This window comes from Drosophila montana, unplaced genomic scaffold (genome assembly GCF_035044405.1).
Source record: "Drosophila montana isolate Dmon_TW-CO22-7 unplaced genomic scaffold, ASM3504440v1 contig_787_1, whole genome shotgun sequence".
In the NCBI taxonomy this organism is placed as follows: Eukaryota; Metazoa; Arthropoda; class Insecta; order Diptera; family Drosophilidae; genus Drosophila; species Drosophila montana.
In genome coordinates, this window is record NW_026999082.1 from 182,719 (window position 1) to 207,695 (window position 24,977).

At 42.6% G+C, this 24,977-nt stretch overlaps 1 protein-coding gene across 9 annotated transcripts in view; it reads left to right on the forward strand.

Moving 5' to 3' along the window:
• The window catches only part of eag (ether a go-go), a 59,925-nt gene that overhangs the window by 12,061 nt on the left and 22,887 nt on the right, over positions 1-24,977 (forward strand). For 8 of the 9 annotated variants that reach the window (XM_064699025.1, XM_064699023.1, XM_064699026.1 and 5 more), the window contains exons 2-3: positions 18,552-18,678; positions 24,003-24,115. In XM_064699025.1, coding sequence (XP_064555095.1) covers positions 18,552-18,678; positions 24,003-24,115 — 240 coding nt within the window. The remainder of the gene's footprint in view (positions 1-18,551; positions 18,679-24,002; positions 24,116-24,977) is intronic. The other variant, XM_064699031.1, reaches the window with a different exon arrangement.

The following is a 24,977-nucleotide window of genomic DNA, read 5'->3' on the forward strand; positions in this document are numbered from 1 at the left end:
GAATTTAAAAATAAAATGACAAATATTTTAGACGACTTATGCGCGTATAGAACACTGAGACTGGATCCGACATCAAGACTACAGACAAAGAATAACAACTTCGTAGCACAATTATTCAGGATGGGTCTTATTTCAAAGGACGAAAGAAATAAGATGACTACAACAACAGCGGTACCTCCGAGGATATATGGACTACCAAAAATACACAAGGAAGGAACGCCACTGAGACCAATATGTTCTTCCATCGGATCTCCATCTTACGGGCTGTGCAAATATATAATACAAATATTAAAAAATCTGACAATGGACTCTAGGTACAACATCAAGAACGCGGTAGATTTTAAAGACAGAGTTAACAACTCCCATATTAGAGAAGAAGAAACATTAGTATCTTTTGACGTAATATCCTTATTTCCCAGCATACCAATAGAATTAGCACTTGACACAATAAGACAAAAATGGACCAAATTACAAGAGCACACGAGTATACCGAAACAACTATTTATGGACATAGTTAGATTTTGCATTCAGGAAAACAGATATTTCAAATACGAAGACAAAATATACACACAACTAAAAGGAATGCCAATGGGATCACCGGCTTCCCCAGTAATCGCAGATATATTAATGGAGGAACTGTTGGACAAGATTACAGATAAATTAAAAATAAAACCAAGACTCTTGACCAAATATGTAGATGACCTTTTTGCCATAACTAACAAAATAGAAGTGGAGAAAATTCTAAAAGAATTGAATTCCTTCCACAAACAGATAAAATTTACCATGGAATTAGAAAAGGACGGGAAATTACCATTTTTAGACTCTATTGTAAGTAGAATGGACAACACACTCAAAATAAAGTGGTATAGAAAACCCATAGCCTCCGGACGAATACTCAACTACAATTCAAACCACCCAAAGAGTATGATAATCAATACAGCACTAGGCTGTATGAATAGAATGATGAACATATCGGACACAATATACCACAAAGAAATTGAACATGAAATCAAAAAACTCTTGACCAAAAATGACTTTCCCCCAAATATAATCAAAACATTATTAAAAAGACGACAAATCGAAAGAAAAAAGCCAACAGAACCTGCTAAAATATACAAATCACTAATATATGTACCACGACTATCAGAACGCCTCACAAACTCAGACTGTTATAACAAACAAGATATAAAAGTAGCACACAAACCGAAGAATACAATTACAAAAATTCTTTAACAAGATAAAGTCGAAAATCCCGATGATCGACAAAAGCAACGTCGTTTACCAAATACCATGTGGCGGGGAAAACAACAACAAGTGCAATAGTGTCTACATAGGTACAACAAAATCGAAGCTAAAAACAAGGATTAGTCAACATAAATCGGACTTCAAACTAAGACATCAAAATAATATACAGAAAACAGCACTTATGACCCATTGTATAAAAAGCAACCACACACCAAATTTTGATGAAACAACAATCTTACAACAAGAACAACACTATAACAAGCGACACACATTGGAAATGCTACACATAATTAACACACCAACCAACAAACGACTAAACTACAAGACAGACACAGAAAATTGCGCTCACTTGTACAGACACCTCTTAAACAGCCAAACAACCTCAGTAACAATCTCCACGTCAAAAAGCGCAGACGTGTAAAATGTATGTAAAATGATCGAAATAATGTTTAATTTATTGTATTATAATTGTTAATTGTTTTTGTATCTTAGTGTTAGTGCCCTGAAGACGGTTTGCCGATGTGCAACCGAAATATATCGGAAGCAAATATTAAATAAAATTGTTTTTCATTGTTTGTTTTAACAAACACGGACCTCGAGCCAGCCAACAAATAAATATTGAAATATGGAAAGGTCGCCAGAGCCATCAATAGATAATAAATACATTTTTATCTTTTTTTTTTAATATTTCTTTCCGACAGATCATATTTTCTGTTTCGTAATGATTCGAACAAAGTTTATATAAGTGATTCCGCTTAATAAACGAACTTAAGAAATTACGCATTGAGTTGATTTAAATTAGATATATTCGAAATACGTACATGCTCCTTACATGCTTTCAAGAATCGGAGTTACCCACTTGAGCGCGTTACACATACTCCTTGCAATTATCTATTCAGCGAGGGTATACAAAATTGACGAGAAATTGCGAACATAAAGGAATTTTCATTTTGTGTATGGCAGGTTGTGTATGGGTAACCAGCCCCCGCTCCCCCTCTCCCCCTCCGGCCACCTTCAGCTATAGCCGTATTGCTCTACATCCGCGTTACCTGAGGCTGTTACTCAGCGGACTGTCCAGGGCCGTGTGTATGCCACATTCAGCAGGCAAAAACAATGCCGCAACTTGAGTTCCCTTTTTCGAATATTGCTCAGGGCTATTTCACAGTTTTGCAGCTTGTAATTCAATGAAGGATAAAACAAATGTGAGCTGGCTTCAAGCCCTGCCATTTCCCATGACTTCTTAATGCATTTAGCTGTATTTTTGTTGGCTCATGTCGGCACGAGGGGGGAAGAGTGTGTGGGGGGGTATATGGGGTACAGCTCACCCAAACATTTGCATATCGAATCGCGAGACTCCGGAGCAGGCACATTACGTATACGCAGCCTGTGCCATTTCGGACCGTTCGACCGTTTCGTTTCGACGGTTTTTCAATCATGCCACCAGCCTCGACCCCCACCACCCCCCTCCCTCCCGGCCGCCTGATGTTTGTTTGGGTCGATTGGTTTTTTGTGTGGAGGCGTTTTTTCGAGCAACGTTAACAAATCGTCGAACAGCCGCCAACTGAGCAGCGCACATTTTCACAATAGCTTTAAGGCCATAATGCAATATATTATAACAACAAACTTATTAACGAGCCACAACTCGGCCACAGCGACAGCTGCCTGGCCAAGGCCTTGTCTGGCCCAGACAAGCGGCTTTAACTGTGTCAGGCAAATAACCAGCTCGCTTTTATGTTGGTCTCGCAGCGCCTTTAACTCCGCGTCAAGTGGTTAGCCCAATCAAGAAGCAGTCGGTGCATAAACCATTTGGGAATTATAAACGAAAGACGGTCGACTCTTAACCCTTTTTATGTGTTCAATGATTACGGTCTTTCTTAGAGCGTCAAGCTCAAACTTGCCTTATAAAAAGTAAAAATGTTTGGATCAATAATGCTCGCTCAGCAGATGCCCTGTACTTATATATGCGTATGTACATTATGTGCTGTAGTTAGACTATCATCAAGTATTATAAGCAAAGCTTGCAAATCTCTGTTTAAAGTCTATTTATGGCACAGCTTAAAAGCCAAAGTCTCAAAAATCAACAGGCAAATTTGCAGCTAACTTTCTCTAAGGTTAAGGCCAACAATATAGCTGCCACGCCCACACTGGCCGCTATTTTCATAATTTACAGTTACACTCAACGAGTTTTAAGTCGTTGACAACCGCCTGAAGCCGAGCAGCTCTCCAGTTACAGGGTATCAGTTGGTATATATTTAAAAGCACAGCTAACAAATTGTGTTAACTAAAAGCTTTTCTGTTTTCTCTAGACTTTGAGTGCTTGTTTTAAGATTTAAGTGCTTATTCCAAGTGCAAAATAAAAAAATCTAATTTTAATTATCGTTGGATGTGTTGGCATTAACGCCGAGTGGGACGAACTGTGTAGGAAGGGAGGGGGAGGGGGAGGAAGAGGGGGGCCAGGCCAGTTTTGGCCCAAACTGTGAGCATTTCGATTTGCTGCCAATCACAAACACTCACACACACACACACACACACACAAACACACACACACGCACACACAAGTTTGGTGTTTGTTGTTTTTTAGTGCAAACTCATTAAAGTGGAAATTGAGGCCAAAAGTTTTTCACATGCTGAACCCGAGAAAAACGAGCCTCGGCACGCCCAGCCATGTCCGGACCCAAAGCGTTCTACCGTGGTTTTCAGCCTGTGCAACACACAAGCACACACAGAGACACACAGGAGCACACACACAAGCACACACAGAGACACACAGGAGCACACACTTACACGCTGCTGAACATGGGCAATGTTTGAAATTTGTGTTGTCGCCTTTGCGGTGCGCCTCGCACGTTTATCTCGCCTCGGCCACGCGCTGTTTGATCTTCGTCAGCAGCCAGTGGCAAACGGCAACAACAACAACAACAATCGCCACAAACAACAACAACAACAAAGTGTCAGCCACTCGTTTGACTTGCTCGCTTTGAAGTTTTCCTTTTCACACATTTTTTTTCCCAGAATTTTCTTCTTTTTTTTTGCCAATTTTGCGCTTTTGTGAATTTTGCTGCTGTGCTCGAGATTTTCACTTGTTCTTGTTGTTGTTGTTGTTGTTATTGGCATTTTGTGTGTGTGGCCAACGATTAGGCTTGGGCCAATTAGAAAAGGTCAATTTCATGTTTGTTTGCCGCTTACTCAGCCAAAGCAGAACGCTAAAATTTGCATAGGTCATGTTTAAACACTGTCAACTGGTTCTGGCCCTGGACACTGGCTCATTAGTGGTTCAGAAAGTGGTTTAGCCTTTGACATTGAACATGTGCAAAAGAGTTGTACATGGAGCTCCGTTAACAGCCAGATAGTTAACTGGCTGATTCCCAAACTTGAGCAGCTTGAAAGTGTTGGGTTTCGGAAACTTAAGTGCAAGCGATATGTTTTGAAAGCCAAAGAAAATCAAATTGAAAGTTGCAGCAAATAGCAAACAAGAGAGTTTTCGTCGGGAGTGCCCGACGAGTCAATACCCTACACACACACACACACACAGAGGACTTTCCTTCTTCCTCCCTTAGCTTCGTCCGATGAAAAATGCGTTCTCGATTAACTTCGGTGCTTAGGTTCCGATCTTAATGATATTTGCAGGGTTTAAATATGACTCACAAAATTGTTTATACACAAAAGCACAATAAATGATAAAAAAAAAAAGTGAAGTATTGTCAAGTATTACTATAAACTATACGAGCAGCTACATACAAATTTTGGTGGAAATGAGAAGAGCTAATGGAAGATATGGCTTTAAGCGCGTTCTGCGTGACTTACATTAAAATATATATGTATGTATATATATATTTTGAATTACAAGTCTTTGCCTAGAACGACTCAGTTCCTCGTCCTGATCAAAGGCATAATAACCTCTGCTTTCTCCCTCTGTTACAAACACATGCACAGAAATAATATACCCTTTTATTAGCCATTTTAAATGAATTCAGTGACTTGGCAAAGACTCAAAGAGCCCCATTGTGAAGTTGAAAGCAATAATCGCGTCATAAATATGAACAGATTAAACACGAAATGATTGCGGAATGATGATGATGACTGAATGACAATCAATTAGGCGCTGATTGCCTATGGAATGAGCAGCAATCGACCAGTATGTGACAGCTGAATGTGCTGGGAATAAGTATCAAGAACGGGCACTAATTGAGCACTGAATGAACAATGAACGGGCTCTGAATGACTGACAACTAAATGAGAACCGGCAGAGACTACGGAATAAGAGCTTTAAAAGAAAAATGGCTGAAAGCCCAACGAATATTTGGACAAGGAATAAATACAAAATGAACACAGAGCGAAAACTAACCAAGATGCGAAGAACTGACCGATCAAGAAATGTTAGCACTGTCAGTTAATGATCCTTGAATGAAAACCCGAATCAATGGCAATGAACCACATTGAATAACATTGAATAACAGCTGAAGTGAATGCCCATTGAACAAGCCTCTGATGAATGCTGCTGAATGGGCAAGAGCGCAATGGGCACGACTCGTAGATGGAAAGCGGCAACCAGTCGAGCACGCAGTGTGTACTGAATGCCAGCTAAGCGAACAGACAGTGAATACTCGCTGAACAGCGGCGAATGCCATTCGAGTAACTCGCTTTAATTAACATGAAATTTAGCCGCACGCTCGAGGTTTTGGGGGATGGAGCTGGCTCATTCTCCAGTTAGTCATTACGATTGGCCAAACATTTGCACAGTTCGGCGCGCCGTTTGTGCATAAATATTTCTGTGCGTGCATTTCTGGTATTCCGCACGCCGAACCAGCTACCAGCCCGCCCCCGCACTGGATGCGCGGGCGAAATTGTTACAGTGGCCGTATCCGGACACGGTCAAGCAATCAAGCAATCAGCAACCACCCAGCCAGAGTCAAATGCAACAAGCCCCGTGAAACTGAATGTCTCTGCAGGTGGGCGAAGGATATCAGCGGGTGGTGGCTGGCCAGGAAGCCGAAGAGTATGGGAAGGGGGGGGGGGGGGGGGGGGGTGTTTGTAAATGTAAGCGCAGCAGCAGTTAACAATTGCAATTACGACACAGCACAACAACAACACGACAGCAAGACAACAGCAACCCACTGAACCGCTGACCCCCAGAAGGACCGACCGACCGACCGACCGACCGACCGACCGACCGACCTACCGACCGACCGACCGAAAGACTGCCCGTCCAGTAGAATACTTCGACTGCTCTTAGCCAAGCGAGTTATTGATTTTCCTTAGCTTGTTGTGTTTCATTTTTGTTGTTGTTGCTGTTGCTGTTTCGCTGTCGCCGTGTAAATTAACGTTGACTAGCAGGGCTGTGGGGCCAGGCGCTGGAACTGGGGTTCTGCCGGATACGGGGTTGGGCAGCGGCTGCCTTCAAGTTTTGCCATTACATTTATCGATTTTTGGTGGGTCGCCCCGTTTGGCTTTGCCATTTGCATGTTGTTGTTGCTCTTGTTGTTGTTGTCGATTGTTTATTGTTGTTGCTGTGCCATTTGTAACCTTAGCGTTGCTTTGCTTTACTTTACTTTGCTTTGTGACACTTAACTTTTGACGTGGTTGCGTCTTTGACCTGTTTTTCTGCGTTTTTTTTTGTCCCTTTTTTTTTGGGTAGCAGGTTGGTGTGCCCGGAAATGCGCGAGTGCGGTAGCCTGGCCTCCTTCTGCTCACGCTGCTCCACTCTTGCCCGAGAAGGTCAAACGTCGCTATAGCCGGAGCAGTAGGAATAACGCTAACTTGTCTGAGTGTTTGGTTAACCCAATGGAGAGTTCGCTTTGCGTCAAAAGAAGGTATAAAACATGGCTAATGAGTTGGTTAGTGCCCCGTAAATCATACGCCATGTGGTACAAAGCACCGGTTGGTGCTTAGCACCTTCACGAAGTGTCCCTTTTCAGACGATTTTCTTTCTTTGACCTTTTGATTCAACGACTTATACATTCCAGACAGCTGAGTCAGGGCCAGGCCCATAAATAGCTATAGGGTTTCAGTGATTTAAGACAGTAGTCAAGTTCAACTGAGCAGCTGCAGGACTAGCCAGCTCCCCATGCATTCGTCAATTGTACTTCCCGCTCAACTCCTACCTCAGCCTCTTATTCTTCAAGGTTCCCAACTCTTATCCTACCGAACACTCTTCTTTGCTCTCTACGCATACGTCAGTAGCCATGATTATCCGTAATCTACCTCCCACTATTCCATTTAGAACTAGCTCTATCTCTTGAAACAACCTGATTTTCTCTTTCTAGCTCACCATTTCGCTTAGCCTTGATTCCTGACACAACCGGACCCTCCCTTTCTACCTCACACTCAATTTTTTACCCCAGCTGTAACTCCTGTCCTCCTCTTTCTGCCAAACACTCTTTCACTATTTATCTCCTATTTCCGAGATCTCACCCTCTAACTACACCAATACTTTGACCCTCAGCGATAACCGTAGCCTCAGACTCCATCTCACTCCTTGAAGTCCACAATTGTCCTCCATCCCTTCCTTACCCTCCATCTCCTTTATATAACCTTTTCTCTCCACGAACCCTCTACACGTAAGTCCTAGCCATAGCTCCAGACCCTCGCTTTCTACCTCACACTCTATCACTACTATACCCCCTATTCCTAGCTTAAGTTTTAGCTCAACGCCACCCTCCAAACCTACCTACGCATGCTTTTACCCAACCAGCACCTTCTCAGCCTTACCGCTAACCATAGTCCCTGACTCTGTCTGGCCTTCAATACCTTATTCACCCACTAGACCTTCTTCACGCTTTGCCTTTCCCGTCTAACCTTGACTCCGTAGGTTGCCTCCGCGTTCCGCCACCTATATATGACAACCTAATTCCCTGAATTAACCTATCATTTTAACCCCAGCTTACGGCCCGCACGTTAGCCCTAACCTTAAGCACTGACATAATTCATTAGCATTTGATTTGTGGTCAAGTCTCGGGCACGTCATATTGCATTGGATCATAACAGGATTTCTCGATAAAATCGACATGCGTTGCCGCTATAATTAGACAGCAAGAACATAGAGGGCATGGAGGGGTCACTGGGGTCGGTGTCGGGGCCTGGATTGCTAGAGACACTTAGCATTAAATAAAATGCCATTTAAGACCTGCCCCCAGTCTGTGGGTCACATGATTATGAGGTTGGGCGATGGGCGGGCCTGCTAGCCTGCTACGCTCATCAAATATGAACAGCCAGAGCTGCTGCAACTGTTGTGGCGGAGGGCGGTAGTGTGTATTGGCACTGACCAACGTGGAACTACCCTTCACACCAACCGGTGAGGCCAATCAAATTGGATTAAGTTGTTGCTGCCGCTTTTGTTTTGTATGGTTGGCGGGTGGAGGCTTCTGTGTAGTGTGTCATGTGTTTGCCGTCAGGTGTTGCGCAGGTGGAGGGAAATCAGCGGTGGGTGGAATGGGGCGTCTGCTATCAGCTTGTCATTCCCAAGTGCCGGCCCGTGGCTGACGATGAGGCCGCATAAAAGCCAAAGACCAAACTCAAGCCAAGAGCTCACACTCATGAATACACTCATAACTATTCACTTGAGGTCATGCTCCAATTGAAGCAGTGCAGAAGCAACTGCAACCCGCTTTGGTACTCAAATGGCGTTTGAATAGCTCATGAATAGTCGGCAGTGTCAGACAGCAAGCATTCACCTGATCCAGTTCTGACTAGGATGCAAATGAAGTCGATGGAGGGTTTTCAACCAGGACGTAATACAATATAACAATAAAATAATCTATGCATATAAATAACTGTGCTTGTATATATGCCTATGTATCTAAGGACTAGCAGCAGCAAGGACTAAGAGCTGGGAAATAAGGACTGGGATGTGGGAGTTTGGTTTAGGGCTCATGGGCAGAAGGAAGGACTATGGGCTACTGCGTCAGAGAAGCCATTAGAGATGATTTACCACTAAGATCTTAAGTATAGATACATCAAGCTTGGAACTTACGACTACTCATTAGTTGCAGTAGAAATAAAGGATAAAGATATAACTAAATAATAGACCCAAAAACACAAGGAACTAAAGACTAAGGACTTAAGGTCCACGATGGGACTAGGAGCCAAACTTGGGGCTACGGACTGGGACTTTCATATGGAACGAACGACTTACAACTAGGGGGCAAAAGGGACTAAAAACTTAGCTTTAAGGAAGCAAAGGTCTCAGACTAACACCTAGGATTTACTGACTAGGGTCTTGAAGTCATTTATATTCCTTCACTCACGATACTAAATACAAAGGATAAGACAAGGGGCCATAAGATTATGGGTCGAAAGGCTAGTTACATAGGGTTGATTTAAGAATCCTAACACTGAGAGAGCAAAGGACTAGGGATTAGAAACTATGGATTATGGACTAGGGTCTACGAGAAAGGAAACTTACGACTATGGAGGAATAACTAGGGATTAAAGACTAGGAACTTAAGACAAGGTACATAGGTTCTATCTAGGATACTTCGGCTTTCAGTTCCCGAACAGGCTTTATGAAATATGAAAGTTAAGAAAAAGGATCAGTATTTTAATGAGTTAGCTGATTAAAAAACATATTAGTTTGATTGTAGATCTAGGAATGTAGATTTAGAGAAAAATAGCTTTAGCTGCAAGCATTTGAAAAATGTTTCTCTAACAAAGTTGTATGGAAATCATGCAATAGAGAATTTAAGTAACAAAGTTTTGTTATATTTATTGCGTGAAGTCAAGTTTGCCACTATGAATACTTGATATACTATTCATATGCTACTCACAAACTGATTCACACGCACTCACAACAACTTTGTGACGTCGCGTCGCGACTCGCGTGTCGAAGAGCGACGAATTTGCTTAGTTGACGCTGCCCCAAGCCAAAAATTTTCGCAAAATATGAAAAGGTAACCCAGAAAAAAACGAAGGCAAGTGCACGCACAAGGCGCACACACACACACACACACACTCATATACAGGGGCATGGGTGTGCGTGTGTGTGTATGTGTGTGTGTTGCCTAATTTGGTTAAAGTATTGCACGCTTTTTGGTTCGGTCGCTGCACGCAACCCGCCCGAGTTGCCAAAAATGCAAAACAGCAACAATCCAGCGCACACACACAACACACACACACACACACACGCACGCACAAATAGCGCTTGCAGCGGACACTGGAAAAGTTGCTGCTTGAATTTTGCTTTTGCTGCTTTTAGCCAAAAAGTTTACGCAATCAACTATTTTTGTGCTAGCGGCGGGGGCAGCTTGTGGGGCGGCGGGGGCAGCTTGTGGGGCGGCGCTGGCAAAAATGTGGAGCCACAGAGCAGCACACACACACACACACACACACACACACACACAGACGCACACACAAATGATAATGAGGCAAATGAAACGAGGACAAAACTTCAGCAAAAGCTGCGAAGCATGAAAACCAATGGCGCCGCATGTGTGTGTGCCTGTCTGTGTGTCTATGTGTGTGTGTGTGCATGTGACCAATTACACATAAACTTTCACCCACACACACACACAGTCATACACACCCGCACACACACACACACACACACACACACACACACACACACACACACACACACACACACACACACACACACACACACACACACACACACACACACACACACACACACACACACACACACACACACACACACACACACACACACACACACACAGCTCTAGCGAAATGGCAATAATTTGAGTTTCTGGTTACCAAATGTAAATGATGACTCTCTGATGTGACCTGACGACCCCCGCAGCTACAACAATCGGCATACACACACTTACACCCACACCCTCCCTCCCCCCCACCTCCTCCTTCACGCGCCCACTTTGAACCAGATGATGACTGGGCGTGGCAGTTGCTGCACGAAAACACAATTGACCTTGAATTCCTAATGGAAATTGCGACAACAACAAGCAGAACCCCAGTCCAAAGTCCGAATTGGCCACATTGCAAAATAGGCCAACAAAAACAAGCACAGGCGAAAACTTGAAATTTGTGACACAAACGCGGTGCAAAAAACTTAACTATATTTTCAGCAGAAAAGGAAAACATGTCTTTTACTTGAGCCTCATAAATGTACAAATTGCAAGAAAAAAAATCGAAATGTTTCGATCCCCAAGCTTCGAGCCCAATACCAAATACGATTGAGAAGTGCGTAGAAGGGCGTTTTTGATGCTTGGCTAACCAAGCAACTGGCTGGAGTCAATAGATATTTAAAGACGAAAACTTGACTAAAACTTATTTGGATGCCAACTGTATTCAAGCGAACTTCCATATCATATGGCATCAATAGGGACAGATGTTTGCGTGTCAGACTCTTGTATCAAAAACGCCCTTCTACGCACTTCTCAAGCGTATTTAGTCTTCAGTTGAAATCTTAAATCTACTCTCTGCACGCTTAAAGTCTTGGCAGTATCTGATAAAAGAGCACTCGATTAAAGCTTAACGACTGCATTTTTTTCGTTCGTGTGTTTAAAAATGCAACAGAAATTTATCAACCTGTACCTAACAACCCCCATAAGCCAACCCATATCGCCCTCTCCAATGTGTAAAGTTTCTAATTAAACAACAAAAGACCCAAAAAAAAAAAAAAAATAACAATAATAAACAAACACTCGCTGGCAGCGCAACGCATCTCTGGGCAGGTTTGCACTTAATTATGCAAATTTAATAACAATGCAAAGTGCCACACACGCACACACAGAGAGAGAGAACGCGAGAGAGAGAGAGAGAGAGGGCATGTGTAAAGTTTATTATAAATGCCATTAGGTGAGCGCGTGAAAAAGCAGTTGCAGGGCGCGATGGAAAGGGAAAGAGGGCCAAGAGCCAGCATAGTTTGTCCTTTAGATGGGTGTATAAGCGAAGGGATGTGCGGCATGCGCGGGGTGGTGGAAGGGGGTTGTGGCATTTTAGGGGGGAGTGTGGCAAAAAAAAAGTTCGTTGTTGCGAGGCTGTTGCAATTGTTTGAAGCATGCCCCAAGGAATTGTTGCGCCGTCAACTTAAAGCATATTACCTTGTACACATAGCCCTATTATCTGTCTAACTCACCACACTTCCCCCCCCCCCCCCCCACTCACAACCCCTAAAACCACTGAACCTGCGGGTCTTGTATCTGTTGCCCAGGTGCCCCTCACCTGTTTTTCCCCCATCCCGTTGTAATGTTATTAATTCGCTTTGTTAAAAGGGGTTAGATCCCGACTTTTTATACTCTGCGACCATTTTTTTTTTTTAAAGATAACAGGTGAAAAAAAAGCAGCTTTCAACTCATGAGGTATATTTGATCAGGTTTCATGCACTGAAAATTTCATAAAGATCGGACAATAAGCACCGAAATTAAGCTTGAGTACATTTCCCATAGTCTGGGACGAAGGAAGGAAGAAGCACAGCCGTTTTGAAGCTCGCATAGAAGGGCGTCCGTCGGTCGGACACACCCGACTAGCGCAGTCTTACGTTGTATTTTTGTTTTTTTACCATTCGGACAATAAAATTTATGCACTCGACTGTGCAAACTGAGGCCAGAGCTAAAGCGTGTGTAGGTGTATCAGACGTGGCGTATGGAGCGTGGCAGGTGGCAGGTGGCGGGTGGCGGGGCTGGGCTCTTTGGAGGGGTGTGTGGGGTTTGGGGCTCTGCATAAAGCGCAACTAAATGACATGCCCAGCTGGCAATCTGTGGCCTAATCGCCAGCCGTGCGGACAAAAACAAAGCGTGGGCGGCTGCAGCTGAGAGGGAGAGAGCGGGAGAGAGAGAGAGAGAGAGGGGCTGGAGGGACAACAGGAGCCAGCTATTGTCAGTGCCCACTTATGTGTGGCAAGCTAGTGTGTGAGCGTGTGTGTGTGTGTGGCATAAAGGATAATTGCAAGGCACGCGCTGTGGAAGGGGGGGGGGCAAGAAAGAGAAGGCAACAAGCGGCAAGCGCTCGCTAATGTCATTAAAACCAGCTTTTGTCGGTGTGTGTGTGTGTGTGAGTGAGTGTGTGTGAATGTGTGAGTGTGTGAATGTGTGTGGGTGTGGCAAGCACGAAACAAAAGGCAAACGACGACAAGATGGAAAATGCAAAACCACAGAAAATAATGACACAAAATGGCTTCAACAGGCAGCAGCAGCTGCTGTGCCGGTGTAGGGGTGAGGGGGAGGGGATGGTGGCGGGGCAGTGGAAAGAGGAGGGACACGCCTCCACCTAGCCGCATGCAGTCGGGCAGGCACAAATCCTGGCGAGCAGCAGCAGCAGCCGCATCGTCCATGCGGAAATGAAAGTTTTATGCAACAACAAACAACTTGCAACCGCACTCAGTGCCACGTGTGTGTGTGTGTGTGTGTGTGTGTGTGTGTGTGTGCCACGTGTGTGTGTGCTGCATTTATATAGTATTTAGTTAATGGACTAGTTTTGTTGTGCTTCCGCTGCCGAGTGGCTAGAGGCAGAGGCGCACCACTTACGACCAGCTAAAGCCAATACAAAAACCAAAATCCAAACCAAAACCAAAGTCGAATCAATCAACAGCCCCGCCCCGCCCTGCCCCGCCCCAGCTCACGCCCACGCCCACGCACATGGACACAGACAGTCCAACATCCTGCTTATAGTGTGGGGGGGTTGGGTGACAGTACTAGAGTAAGCAGAGCAGCTCATCAATCATACGCGACGTCGCAGGGCTGACATTTCAACTGGAGCTCTCACATGGTTTCGATGCCTGGCCCGGTGCGAGTCCTGTCATATCCTGTGCATAGCTCCTGCTCCTGCAGTGCCTAGTTGTTAAATTGTTGCTGAATTTATTATAATTAAAATGCTCTTTGTTCGCGTTTTGCAGCTTTATTTATCTCCATTTTGTACATTTTTTTTGAAATTCGCATTAATTACCAACTGACTGCGGTCTGACCTTTGACTGTGGCTTATTTTTGACATTTATGCAGCCCTTGATTCATGTGAACACACAAATGTGCAACAGGAGCAAAGAGTAAAGTCATGATTAATATACTTATATATATAGTAGATCATAAAGAGACTCCAACTACTCTCTATTAAGCACTTCTTTTTTCGCCCAATTCAAAATTTAGCATACTTGCTTTTGTGCTTCCCCTTTTCCAGCTACTTCCATTCTTCCCATTCTATACACACCCTATAAGTCCTTCAACCGTGTCTAACGTGTCGGTCTTATGTAATTCCAACTACTTTCATTCTTCCCATTCTATAAAGCCCTTCAACCATGTCTACCATGTGCGCCTAGTTGGAATTACATACGTCCTTCAACCGTGTCTAATTCCAACTTCTTTCCTTCCCTTCCAATTTTATTATTGTTATTTGTTTTTAATTTTTTTTTTGTTTCCAGTTAGACCAGTTCTAAGATTCCAAGTCTATAAGGAACACATTGAAACAGAATTCATTATTTCTAAACTCTCCAAATGATTTCCTCCTCCCCTTCCCATCCCTTTGCACGACTTTCAATGTCTAAATCACGCGCAGCTTTCTAGAATGAATTTAAATATTACTATGCATACGATATTTGTTGGACATAAAATAATTATAAATGGAATTTGAGACTTAAATACATGGAATATTATTTTCCAGAGTTTCATAGGCATATGAAGTTCGAAGGATGAGTATATTCATGTTTATATCAAGGCTGCAAATCGGAACTATAGCTGCCGCTTAAAAATGTAACATAACTACTAGAACCTTAAGCCTTAGCAGTCTGCCACCTTGATGAACCATAGCCAACGGCAGCGAACTAGTTCGAACCGTGAACAGAGCCGCCCTGGCTAATGCGAATCGAACTAGTCGGGGCTTTCTATAACGCGTTTGTCTCCATTTAGAGCTTACCTGCCAGTCATCTGTATGCATAACAACCTTATGGCTCAACCTATTGCCCACCCATTTGGATATGTATGAAGCACTGTGGCTCATTTGGCGCCCCCCCCCCCTTCCCCCTTCGGCTACCCCCTTGGCACGATGTGGCGCCTGGCTACATCGGGCTTAAAAATAAATCGCGTCTGTCAAATGACCCAAACACAAATTGCAAAACTTTGCCAGCCAACAGCTTTGAATGCCATTAAGTGTTGTGCAGTGTACTGCAGTGTAGTGGTAGTGTTGTACAGTGCAGCTATTCCACCTAGCTGGCTGTCTACCTGCTCGCCTCTGCTAGCCTACCTGCCTGGCTGCCTGCGTGCCCATATCAGTTCCCTTGTCCACTCTGCAAGTGCCAGTTGATACAGTAAAATGTCGTGACGTTGACATAATGGCAAAATCAAACACACACACACACACACACAGACACACAAACACACACCCTGATACACGAGTACACCCACAGGATTAAGTGAGTGCCGCTATAATAACAAACATGCTCGAATGCGAAGCGTTACGATTAGTGATGGGCACGTGCTCGATAGTTAGCAATTAAACTCGTGACACGCTGTACGAAAAATAAAATTCGATATACCTTTTTGGGTAGGCAAAATTTGCATTCGAATGCACAAAATATTCAAATGCTTTCGAAATGCTCTTAACTCGATTTTTTAAAATGATTTTTTTTTTTGAAGGAATATATTTTTAGAGTTATAAGTTACTCCAGATTAAATTGACATTTAAATTGTATGCATTATTTATTGAGCACAAATTTGGACTTTCAAAAGGGAATTTCTCATTCAATAATATAAATATTATATATATAAAATATTTACTTGGCTCACCTGAGCTGCTGTCAAGTCGTGCTTGTGCTTTATGGCACGCGCTCATCTCTAGTTGGACTAGACACCCAGATTCAGGCCACGATTTGGATCCGAACAGAGCCAATGTTAAAGCGGGCAGGTGGGCGTGGCAAGCGGAGGCATTGGCGATGGCGCCGGCCGCGCAGCAACTGTTGACACTGTAAAGTAGCAAATGTTGTTGTTGCTCTTGTGTGTGTCTGTATGTGTGTTTGGGTGTGATTGTGTGACGGAGTGTATGTGCCTATCGCATAAATATGCATTTGCCCATTTTCCGACTGCCAGCGATTGCATGTGCATATTTTTTTACACACACTCATTCTCACACCCGCACTCACATTCGCACTCACACTCACAGCCACACTCATATAGGTATTCATTGGCCGGCCACGTGAATTGTGCATCTAAATATTTGAATGTATTTGTATGTGGGCTACTGTGCTGCTTTTGTGCCCGCTTGGCATGCATCTCACCGCACGCGGCACCTGCTGGCGCCCACCTGAAATCGCTGCCCCTGCCCCCCGTCCCCCGCACCGCCCGCCCTCTTGCACGCCCCCGAAAAGTATAGTGTATGTCAAAATAGAGTAGATATTCAACGTCAACTTATATTCAACTGTCGCATGTCGAAAGATATTGCATTTTACTGCTGTCGATTTGGCAGCTCATTTCGTTGGGCGCGCGCTGGTTCCAAAGAACCAGTTCCCAAAACACACGCACACTAGCTCCAGCTATACATATTTGCATAGTTCATGATGTAAACTTTGTAAAGGCAACCAAATAGGTTCCCCAATCAAGTTCTTCAGTTCCGTTCAGGGTTATGCTTAGGCACCGAACCATTAAATGCAGCTCACGTTTGCTTAACGAAGTGTTGCGGAAAAAAAAATCTTGTTGAATGTATCTTCTTGCCGAAACCCGTTCAGAATTGAACCAATTACAAATATATTTTCCAGATTTCAAAAGTTTTGGAACTGCTAACTAGTTCTTTTGAATATTATGAAGGACTTTAAGTTCAGTAGCAAATCAATAGATTTTTGATTTCGTTATTTCCTGAAATTTGTATGCAATTCAGATGTTGTTTAAGAGAGTTTGTTCACGTATGCAAATAGAAAAATCTTGTTCATGAACCACAAGAGTTAGAACCGAAACAGTTTTAAGCTGTTGCGCTATTGGAACTAAGAGAAAGATTCATTGAAAATAAGCTGGGATTTTTGATGAATTGGCGTTTAATTCAAGCGTCAACTGAAACCTACCTTTAACTAGTTGCGACATTAAAGCGATGTTTAGCTTTGGAACCAGTAACTAGTTCCACATAACATAAGAGCACAATGCAAGGAGAGTGTGCGTGTGAGTGTGTGTGTGTGTGTGTGTGTGCGTGTGCGTGTGCCACAACAATTACTTGCAATAAGAACTGTAACCAGAAGGTCCCCTTCGGAAAAGGCAAACATGAAGTCAGGCAATGTCATTTCGGAAGCCATGCGATGCCAGCGCGTGGTTTTCACGAACACATGTTCCATGTACCCAGTTCGTTGTAACACGTTACCTGCACCCGAATTGGCCAACGGCAACAACAGCAACAACAACACCAAGAACAGGGCCAATAGCAACCGCCATTAGTCGAGTGACGGAATGGAACACTGGGAGGGGAGGGTTGGGTGTGGCGGGCTGCACTATCAAATGGCATTTTATTATGAATGACAACATTTGAAATGTTCCAATTACGCGCAAATATTTTGATAGATGCGCGTTGCTTCACTTACCAAATGACAAGCTAACAGACCGACTGACTGACTGACTGACTGACTGACTGACTGACTGACTGACACGTTGAAGCGTGGGCACAATGTCAACACAGGCAAAGCAGTGCCAGCGACAGTTATCGATAATTATCGAAATTAAGTATGCTGGCTAGTGTTGAAAAGTGGCGTAGTCTTCAATTAAATCTTTACTTGTATTTAAATATAGATAAATAAATATATTTAATATGAGACACAAGTCTTTCATTCATTTGCCAGCCAACTTTGTATCGACTATTTTATAATCAGCGATTCGGACAAATAAAACGCTTTAATCAAGGTTTGACGCACATTTAAATCACTTGGTGTAGACTGAAATCATTTATAGTATAGAGCTTTGCAAGTGAGTTTGAAACCGCAAATTAAAACCCAACCAATTGGGGTTCCCATCCCTGACTTAGGAGGCGTGATTTTTACGGGCAGTGTGTGACACGTCTCACATAAACGGATTTTAATAATGAGTGTCGAACGTTTTCCGCCAATTTTCCACAGTTGCGGGTGGAATTTACCAAAAGGCCGTCTGCACCCTACATCATATAGGGTAACTACAGTAAACATTTCTGCTTATTAACTATTATGGCTTGGGCAGTGTATTCATAAATCATGCCCCAACTATAGCTTAATATAACTGATATAGTTCTACTGCAAACTTGTCTTTCAGGTATTACGCTCCACATAAAAGATAAGTTCTCGTTATAAATATAATTAATCTTCATCATGCCAACGAATCATTCGTAATTTAATTAACTTTCACGCAATGTCACTAACTCTCTATCTCGCTCACTCTCTGCCTTTCTCTCTTGCTTTCTTACAGCGGACAGCTCGTTTCTATTGGCCAACGCACAAATCGTCGATTTTCCGATCGTCTACTGCAATGAGTCCTTCTGCAAGATTAGCGGCTACAACCGAGCCGAGGTCATGCAGAAGTCGTGCAGGTATGTGTACGTATTGCCGATTTATATTCACTCGCTCTGTTGCGCTCTCTCGCTAAATGTTATTTATCTATATATACATATATCTATATATGTATCTGCCTAGCCTAAGTATTGTAATCCACGCACTTCTCGCGCTCAACAGCTGCCCAACGCGCGCGCTCTCTCTCTCTCTCTCTCTCTATCCTTCTCTCTGTCTATCTATTTATCTATTCATCTGTCTCTTTCTCATATTCACAGCAAATCAGAGTGTTTCTCATCTGAGATTATGCTCTTACTATCAATTGCAACCCATTAGATATATAGCTATATAGCTTTCGTTAATATCGACTTTTTGCTTGGTTTTTATATGGCATGTCTAATTTTTTAGTCCATTAGATTCATTTTGCATTCGCAGCATTTAAATATATAATAGTTTTATCTATGCCAAACTTAGATTTATCTACAACATTTTCGCTTAGTAGTTATAATCTAGAATCTTTTTTCAGCTGATCTTTTGTTTCTCCAAGCTCTTTTCCAACACTTTTCAACTATTTCTGCCCCATTTTCAAACACTGATTCCTGATATTGTAAATTTGCCTAGATTCCTTTAGTACTGTAAATAGTTCCGACTGTGTTTTCCTTTTGTAATTTGTTACAAGAAAAGAACTGTTTTAATTGATTCGAAGCTCTTAAGCTCTACCCTTTGCGCACTTACTTAACACTGGCTCTAAAAATGTCCTTCTGCTGCAACTATAAACACACTTGTGCTCATTTTATGGCTGACAAGTAAGCGGATTGACAGTGACAGCGCACTATGAAAGCGTACAGATTTCAGTCAAAAGTCAGCAGACAGCCGGTTCACGGCCAGTTTGTAGCCTCCGAGTCCATTTATCAGGGCATTAAGTAGACATTAAAGGCCAAAACACCGCAGTTCCGGCTAACTGTGCTCTTCCGCCGGGCGATATTCACTGGTTGCTGCATGCGAGAATGCGGCACAATTAAAAAAAACGAAAATAGAATGCCCGACTGGACGATACCCTGCACCTAGCTTCCTTCTATGTATGCACTTTATCTAGCCCTACTTTTTGGGAAATGCATTCTTCAATTCAACTCTGCAATTTAGGTTCGATATTTATGAAGTTCTCAGGACCATTAAATGTCATCTAAGGGGTGCATATCCCAATGCCCGAGGTTGCGCCTAAATTAAATTAGTGCTTTAATTAAAGATATCGAAAAAAAATTATGCCTACATAATTTGGCGTCTCTAGCTTGTACAAGCTTCGATATATGCTCAAAGAATAGGAATATGATATCGATATTTATCGATTTTATGGAAACGAGCTATCGATCATTTACAATTTTATCTAGATTTTCGTTCAAATAGTCTCTAGTTCTTATAGAACCAGAAAAATATCGTCGTTTAATGCCGAGCAAGAAAATATTTACTTTACGTAGTCACAAATGCCTCCTTCTGCCTGTTACAAGGATTTGACAAAAGCCAGCTATACCCTTTATAGCCCGATTCAATGGGTTCGGGGCATAAAGAGGACGCAAAGAAAATGCGGCTGACTTTAATGTACCTTTACTGGCTTTGAGCAAACTTTTGTGTAATGAACACACAAATTGTTTGTATAGGTAGCAAAGCCCAAAGCCGAAATTGTGACGCAGGCGATTTTTCGATACATTTACTTTATATCTTTTTCTTTGTTGCATATCAGCTGGCAAATTAGCTTGGAAAAATGAGTGAAACAGGGGGTCGGCGGGCGACTGTTGCATGACCCAAGTGCCTGCAAAACTGTAAAGTTGCGCACAATGTATAATTCTCCAGCGAATTCTTTATAATTTGTAAGCGAAAATTGCCACAGCGGTTGGCCTAGCCAAAAAAAAAAACCAAAAAAAGCAAGCCAACAAAAAAATGGAAGCGTATGCAGTGCCAGGCAAGCAATCCCTGTGCCATGTCCCCAGCGACCCACCACATCCCCGCCCCGTTTCTGGCTGGTTTCTTTCTTTTTTTTTTTTGCTCGGACAAGCCAAACTTTTGTAATGCCAATCTAGGCGTTTAGCTGACTGCGCTATCTTCCCCTCTCCCTCTCGCCCTTCATCTTTTGCTCTGTTACTCTAGAGTGTATCTGTGTGTGTGTGTTTGTAAGTTATTTATTGTTGCGCTTTGACCTACTTTGCTACTGTGTGTGTGTGTGTGTGTGTGTGTGTCTGTGTGTGACCGCGCGCTAAAAGAGAATCCAAGCAAAAGGTTGACCAAAAAAGAAAATCCTTTTATTTGTTGCCCCCTCTCTCTCTCTCTCTCTTGCAGTCTCTGTCTCTATCTCTTTCTGTTTGTTTGTTTGTTTGTTTATTGCTGTTTGCTTAACTGCGCGCACTTTCTTTCAATTTGCCAGTTTGCGGCGCCTTTTAACTCAAACCCTGTCGCCCCTTCCCCGCCACAGCGCACTCACTCCTCTGCCGACTGCTCTGCTGTTAGTTTAGAGTTTATTAAGTGGGACCTTAGCCAACGCTTCCCTTTAACCTGTTCGGGCCTTTGTGTTGCCTGCCTTCTAACCCAATTCTGTGCCTGTCTCCCTTACACACACACTCACACGCACGTGCATTGATATCTACTGCAGTAAAACAGTTCATTGCACAAAATGGCCGGCGAAGAGGAAATGAGTCGCTTTGCTTTTTTATTCGTGACGTCGCTGGGCGACTTAACAGACGCCAGCGTCGCCGCCGCCGTCGCAGTTTGTTGAACCTTTGTCATGGCATAAATAAATACAAGGGCACACATAAACACACACACACACACACTAACAAATGCATGCACATAAACAGCATTCGTCTAAATGCAATGACAGCAGCAACAGAAACAACAACAACAGCGACGGCAACAGCGACGGCAACAGCGACGGCGGCAGCGGCAGCGCCAAATACAAATTAACAGTTTTTATTGTGTCTCCTTCTGCACTCGCATTCGAATTCGCCTTCACCCATTGCTGACTGCTGACGTCATTGCGATTTGCGCACTCTGCCCCTGTCGCCCCTCCCTCCCCCTCACCCAACGACCGTGTCTCTCACACTAAGCTGCAGTCACTCGCTCACCTCGCCTCGCCTCGCCTCGCCCTCTCGCTCGCTCCTTCACTATGTCATTTAGTTGCTCGCTCGCACGCTGAGCGCTTGGCCATTTTTGCATATTTTTGCGCGCGCCCTAAAAGCATGCAACACTTTTTTCACCACTCTTTTTTTTTTTGCTTATAGCTCAGCACGTGCGCTGCCTTGGCAACGGTTTTCTATTTTTCATTGCACTTGCTATTTCTCGCGTTCCTCTTCCACTTCGTTTTCAAGTTATTTTTCAGTATTTTTGCCCGCGCATGTGATAGCATCAGCGGCAGCAGAGGGCCGCCAGCCCGTAGTAGCCATCAGCTAGAAGATGTGCCACACGATATGGTAATTTCCATCATCGCTCGTGCTCGACGGCCATTCGGTGTCAACTTGGCCAAAATAAATGGCCGCCACCGTGGCCAGAGGCAGGCAAATTTAGCATATTACCTGACCTGACAGCACAGGAGTGTCACCAATGAATATATACATATATCTCTTTCAAACGGAAAGCAATTCTTAGATAAAAGAGCGAGATTTCTGGGAATCTCGTATTTATTATCTCAAGCCAACTCAAATCAAAAACGGCGCAGCGATTTCTGGGAATTGATTTCTAATTCAAAGAGGAAAAGCTGAAGTCTTATATATTTCCGCATAACTCAAATTCTCAAATTCTCAACTTAAAGCTGCAAGTCAATAAAGAAAGAACAGATTTCAGGCAATTTAAATAAAACAATTGTGGAAGCCCCCTCCCCTCCATTGTGCTCTACAATATCCAAACAAAGCAAAAATAGATTGGAAATATGAATTAGTTTCTCGCTGTAGCTCAATCAAATAGAGTATATCGCGTATTCCCTCACACAAAACATCTTATATTTTCAATTTATATCGGGTATGTTTGCAATTTTAGCTATAGTTCATTTTTTAGCTAACCAAATATTTGCAGCAACAACATGTTGTGCCAAACTCAATTTTTTGGCAAATGGAAACTTACTTAAATACAATTTGCGCATCCGTTTTTCGGTTCCATAGAAAACAAATTGAATGAAAGAGAAGAAATAGCAGCTAGGAGTACATTTTACCGCAACAATTCCTGCGAAATGAACATGATATGCTAATCCCTTTTAGTTCCCAGAAAAAGCCTTAATTCCATTCAGCAAATAATTTCCTCTTAACTCAATTGAGTTGGATTTATAATTCTAGGAACCCATTCATCTATCTAATCTGTCTATTGTATCTCAAATATTTCCCTAGAACAATCATTTCGAGTGTAAGAAACAAATGAATATAAAACAAGTAAAACGTTCTAGTCGGGAGCTCCCGACTAGGGGATACCCTGAACCGACAGGCGAAAGGTATATAATGAAAGATACTTGATATATTCATATATACTATTCTTGAGGCTACATGTCAAGTTTGGTGAGTCTAGCTCATATTATTTGCCGAAATTGCTCAAAAAACAGTATTTCGATATCGATTTTTATCGATTACTTGGAAACGGGGCAAGTTATCGAATATCGGAAACAAACTCGATTTGCGCGGGGACTAGGAGGACCTACAGCTAGCTCTTATAGGTTCTGAGATCCTTGCGTTCATACGGACATGGCTAAATCGACTCGGCTATTGATGCTGATCAAGAATAAATATACTTAATGGGGTCGGAGATGCTTCCTTCTGCCTGTTACATACATTTGCACAAATACATTATATCCTCTTTACCCATTTTCAACGGGTTCAGGGTATAGTCAATTATTTAGTGCACTGCACCTATATATATATACACATATATATATATATATTATTTAAATTAATTAGACTGAAACAATAGCTCTCGATGTCTACAGACACCTACAAGTACATATATCTGAGTTATATTGCTGAAACCACTTTCAAGCTGCATTATTTTAGAGCTGTGGCTGACACTCTAGACTTTAGGCTTATTAAGAAGTAGAACCACTTTTGGGCACAAATTGGAATTATTCAATTATGAAAGAAAGCAAAGACCTCTCAGAATTGTGACCCAGTCCCTAGCCAGCTTTCAGGTAAGATGTCTGCTGCGGCGTCTGCGACTTGCGCTACCTCAAATTTCACGTACTCAGCATGTTCTAATTATATTAGTCACATTAATTATAATTAGTCATAATAATTAACTCTGTGTGCGTTCTGTATGTACTGCTGCCTGCAGTCTAAAGCTAATCAAGAATAATACCTCGTATATGTGCGATATTCTGCTCTTGTGTATTCCCCAAACAACACAACAGATGCGGCTTCATGTACGGCGAGCTGACAGACAAGGAGACGGTGGGACGGCTGGAGTATACGCTGGAGAATCAGCAGCAGGATCAATTCGAAATATTGCTCTACAAAAAGAACAGTGAGTATATATCAAATAACAACTATTGCTGCGATTCCCCAATAGAGCATACATTCAGAGAAAAAACTTATTGACATTGATATCACAATCGCACTTGTTGGAAATCATTTCTGATTTCAATATTGTGTCGCTCAATGTTTCGCGTAAAATCAGAGAAAACAATTTATATCAAGTACTGGATATATAATACAAGTATTTGCAAACTTGACTTGAGCTCGTTACGAATTTCCCAAAGTAATTGATGTATTTGCGTTTTGAACAAGGCTGAAATTCCATTTAATTTTAAACATGAACCGAACCCTGCAAATTATGACAAACCAAGGTTTCAACCTAGGCCTGGTTTAATGCATTTTACAGGGCATTATCATATTGTCCTCAAATGTGTAACGCATAGAAGCCGAGATCTCCGTCCTCATAAAGCATATATGTATGTATATTCTATATCGGCAGCAACAGCCTAGTTGATATAGACTTGTCCCCCTACTCATCTGTCCGTCTTTAAACTAGGCTGCTTACATATTGGCCAAATCATATCAAGATAACACAACTATATAGCACTATAGGAAGAATCGGTCGATAAATGGGTTATATGAATGGCAAAATATTCTGTTTTCGTAGATATTTTCATCAAACTCAGCATTTGAGAGCTTCTGTCTTCTCACAACATCTGCAAATGTCTACAAGTCTAAAGTCTTCGAAGTTATCCTTACTTTTTCGTTCTTTTTTTTTTTGGTTTGCAGTCCTGTTCTTGTATTAAGAAATGTCGACATTCGAAAATTAATACTTAAACCAAGGAAATTGATTTTTTCTCTGAGTGTATGCGCATTTATCTCTCTCTCTCTCTCTCTCTCTCTCTCCTTTC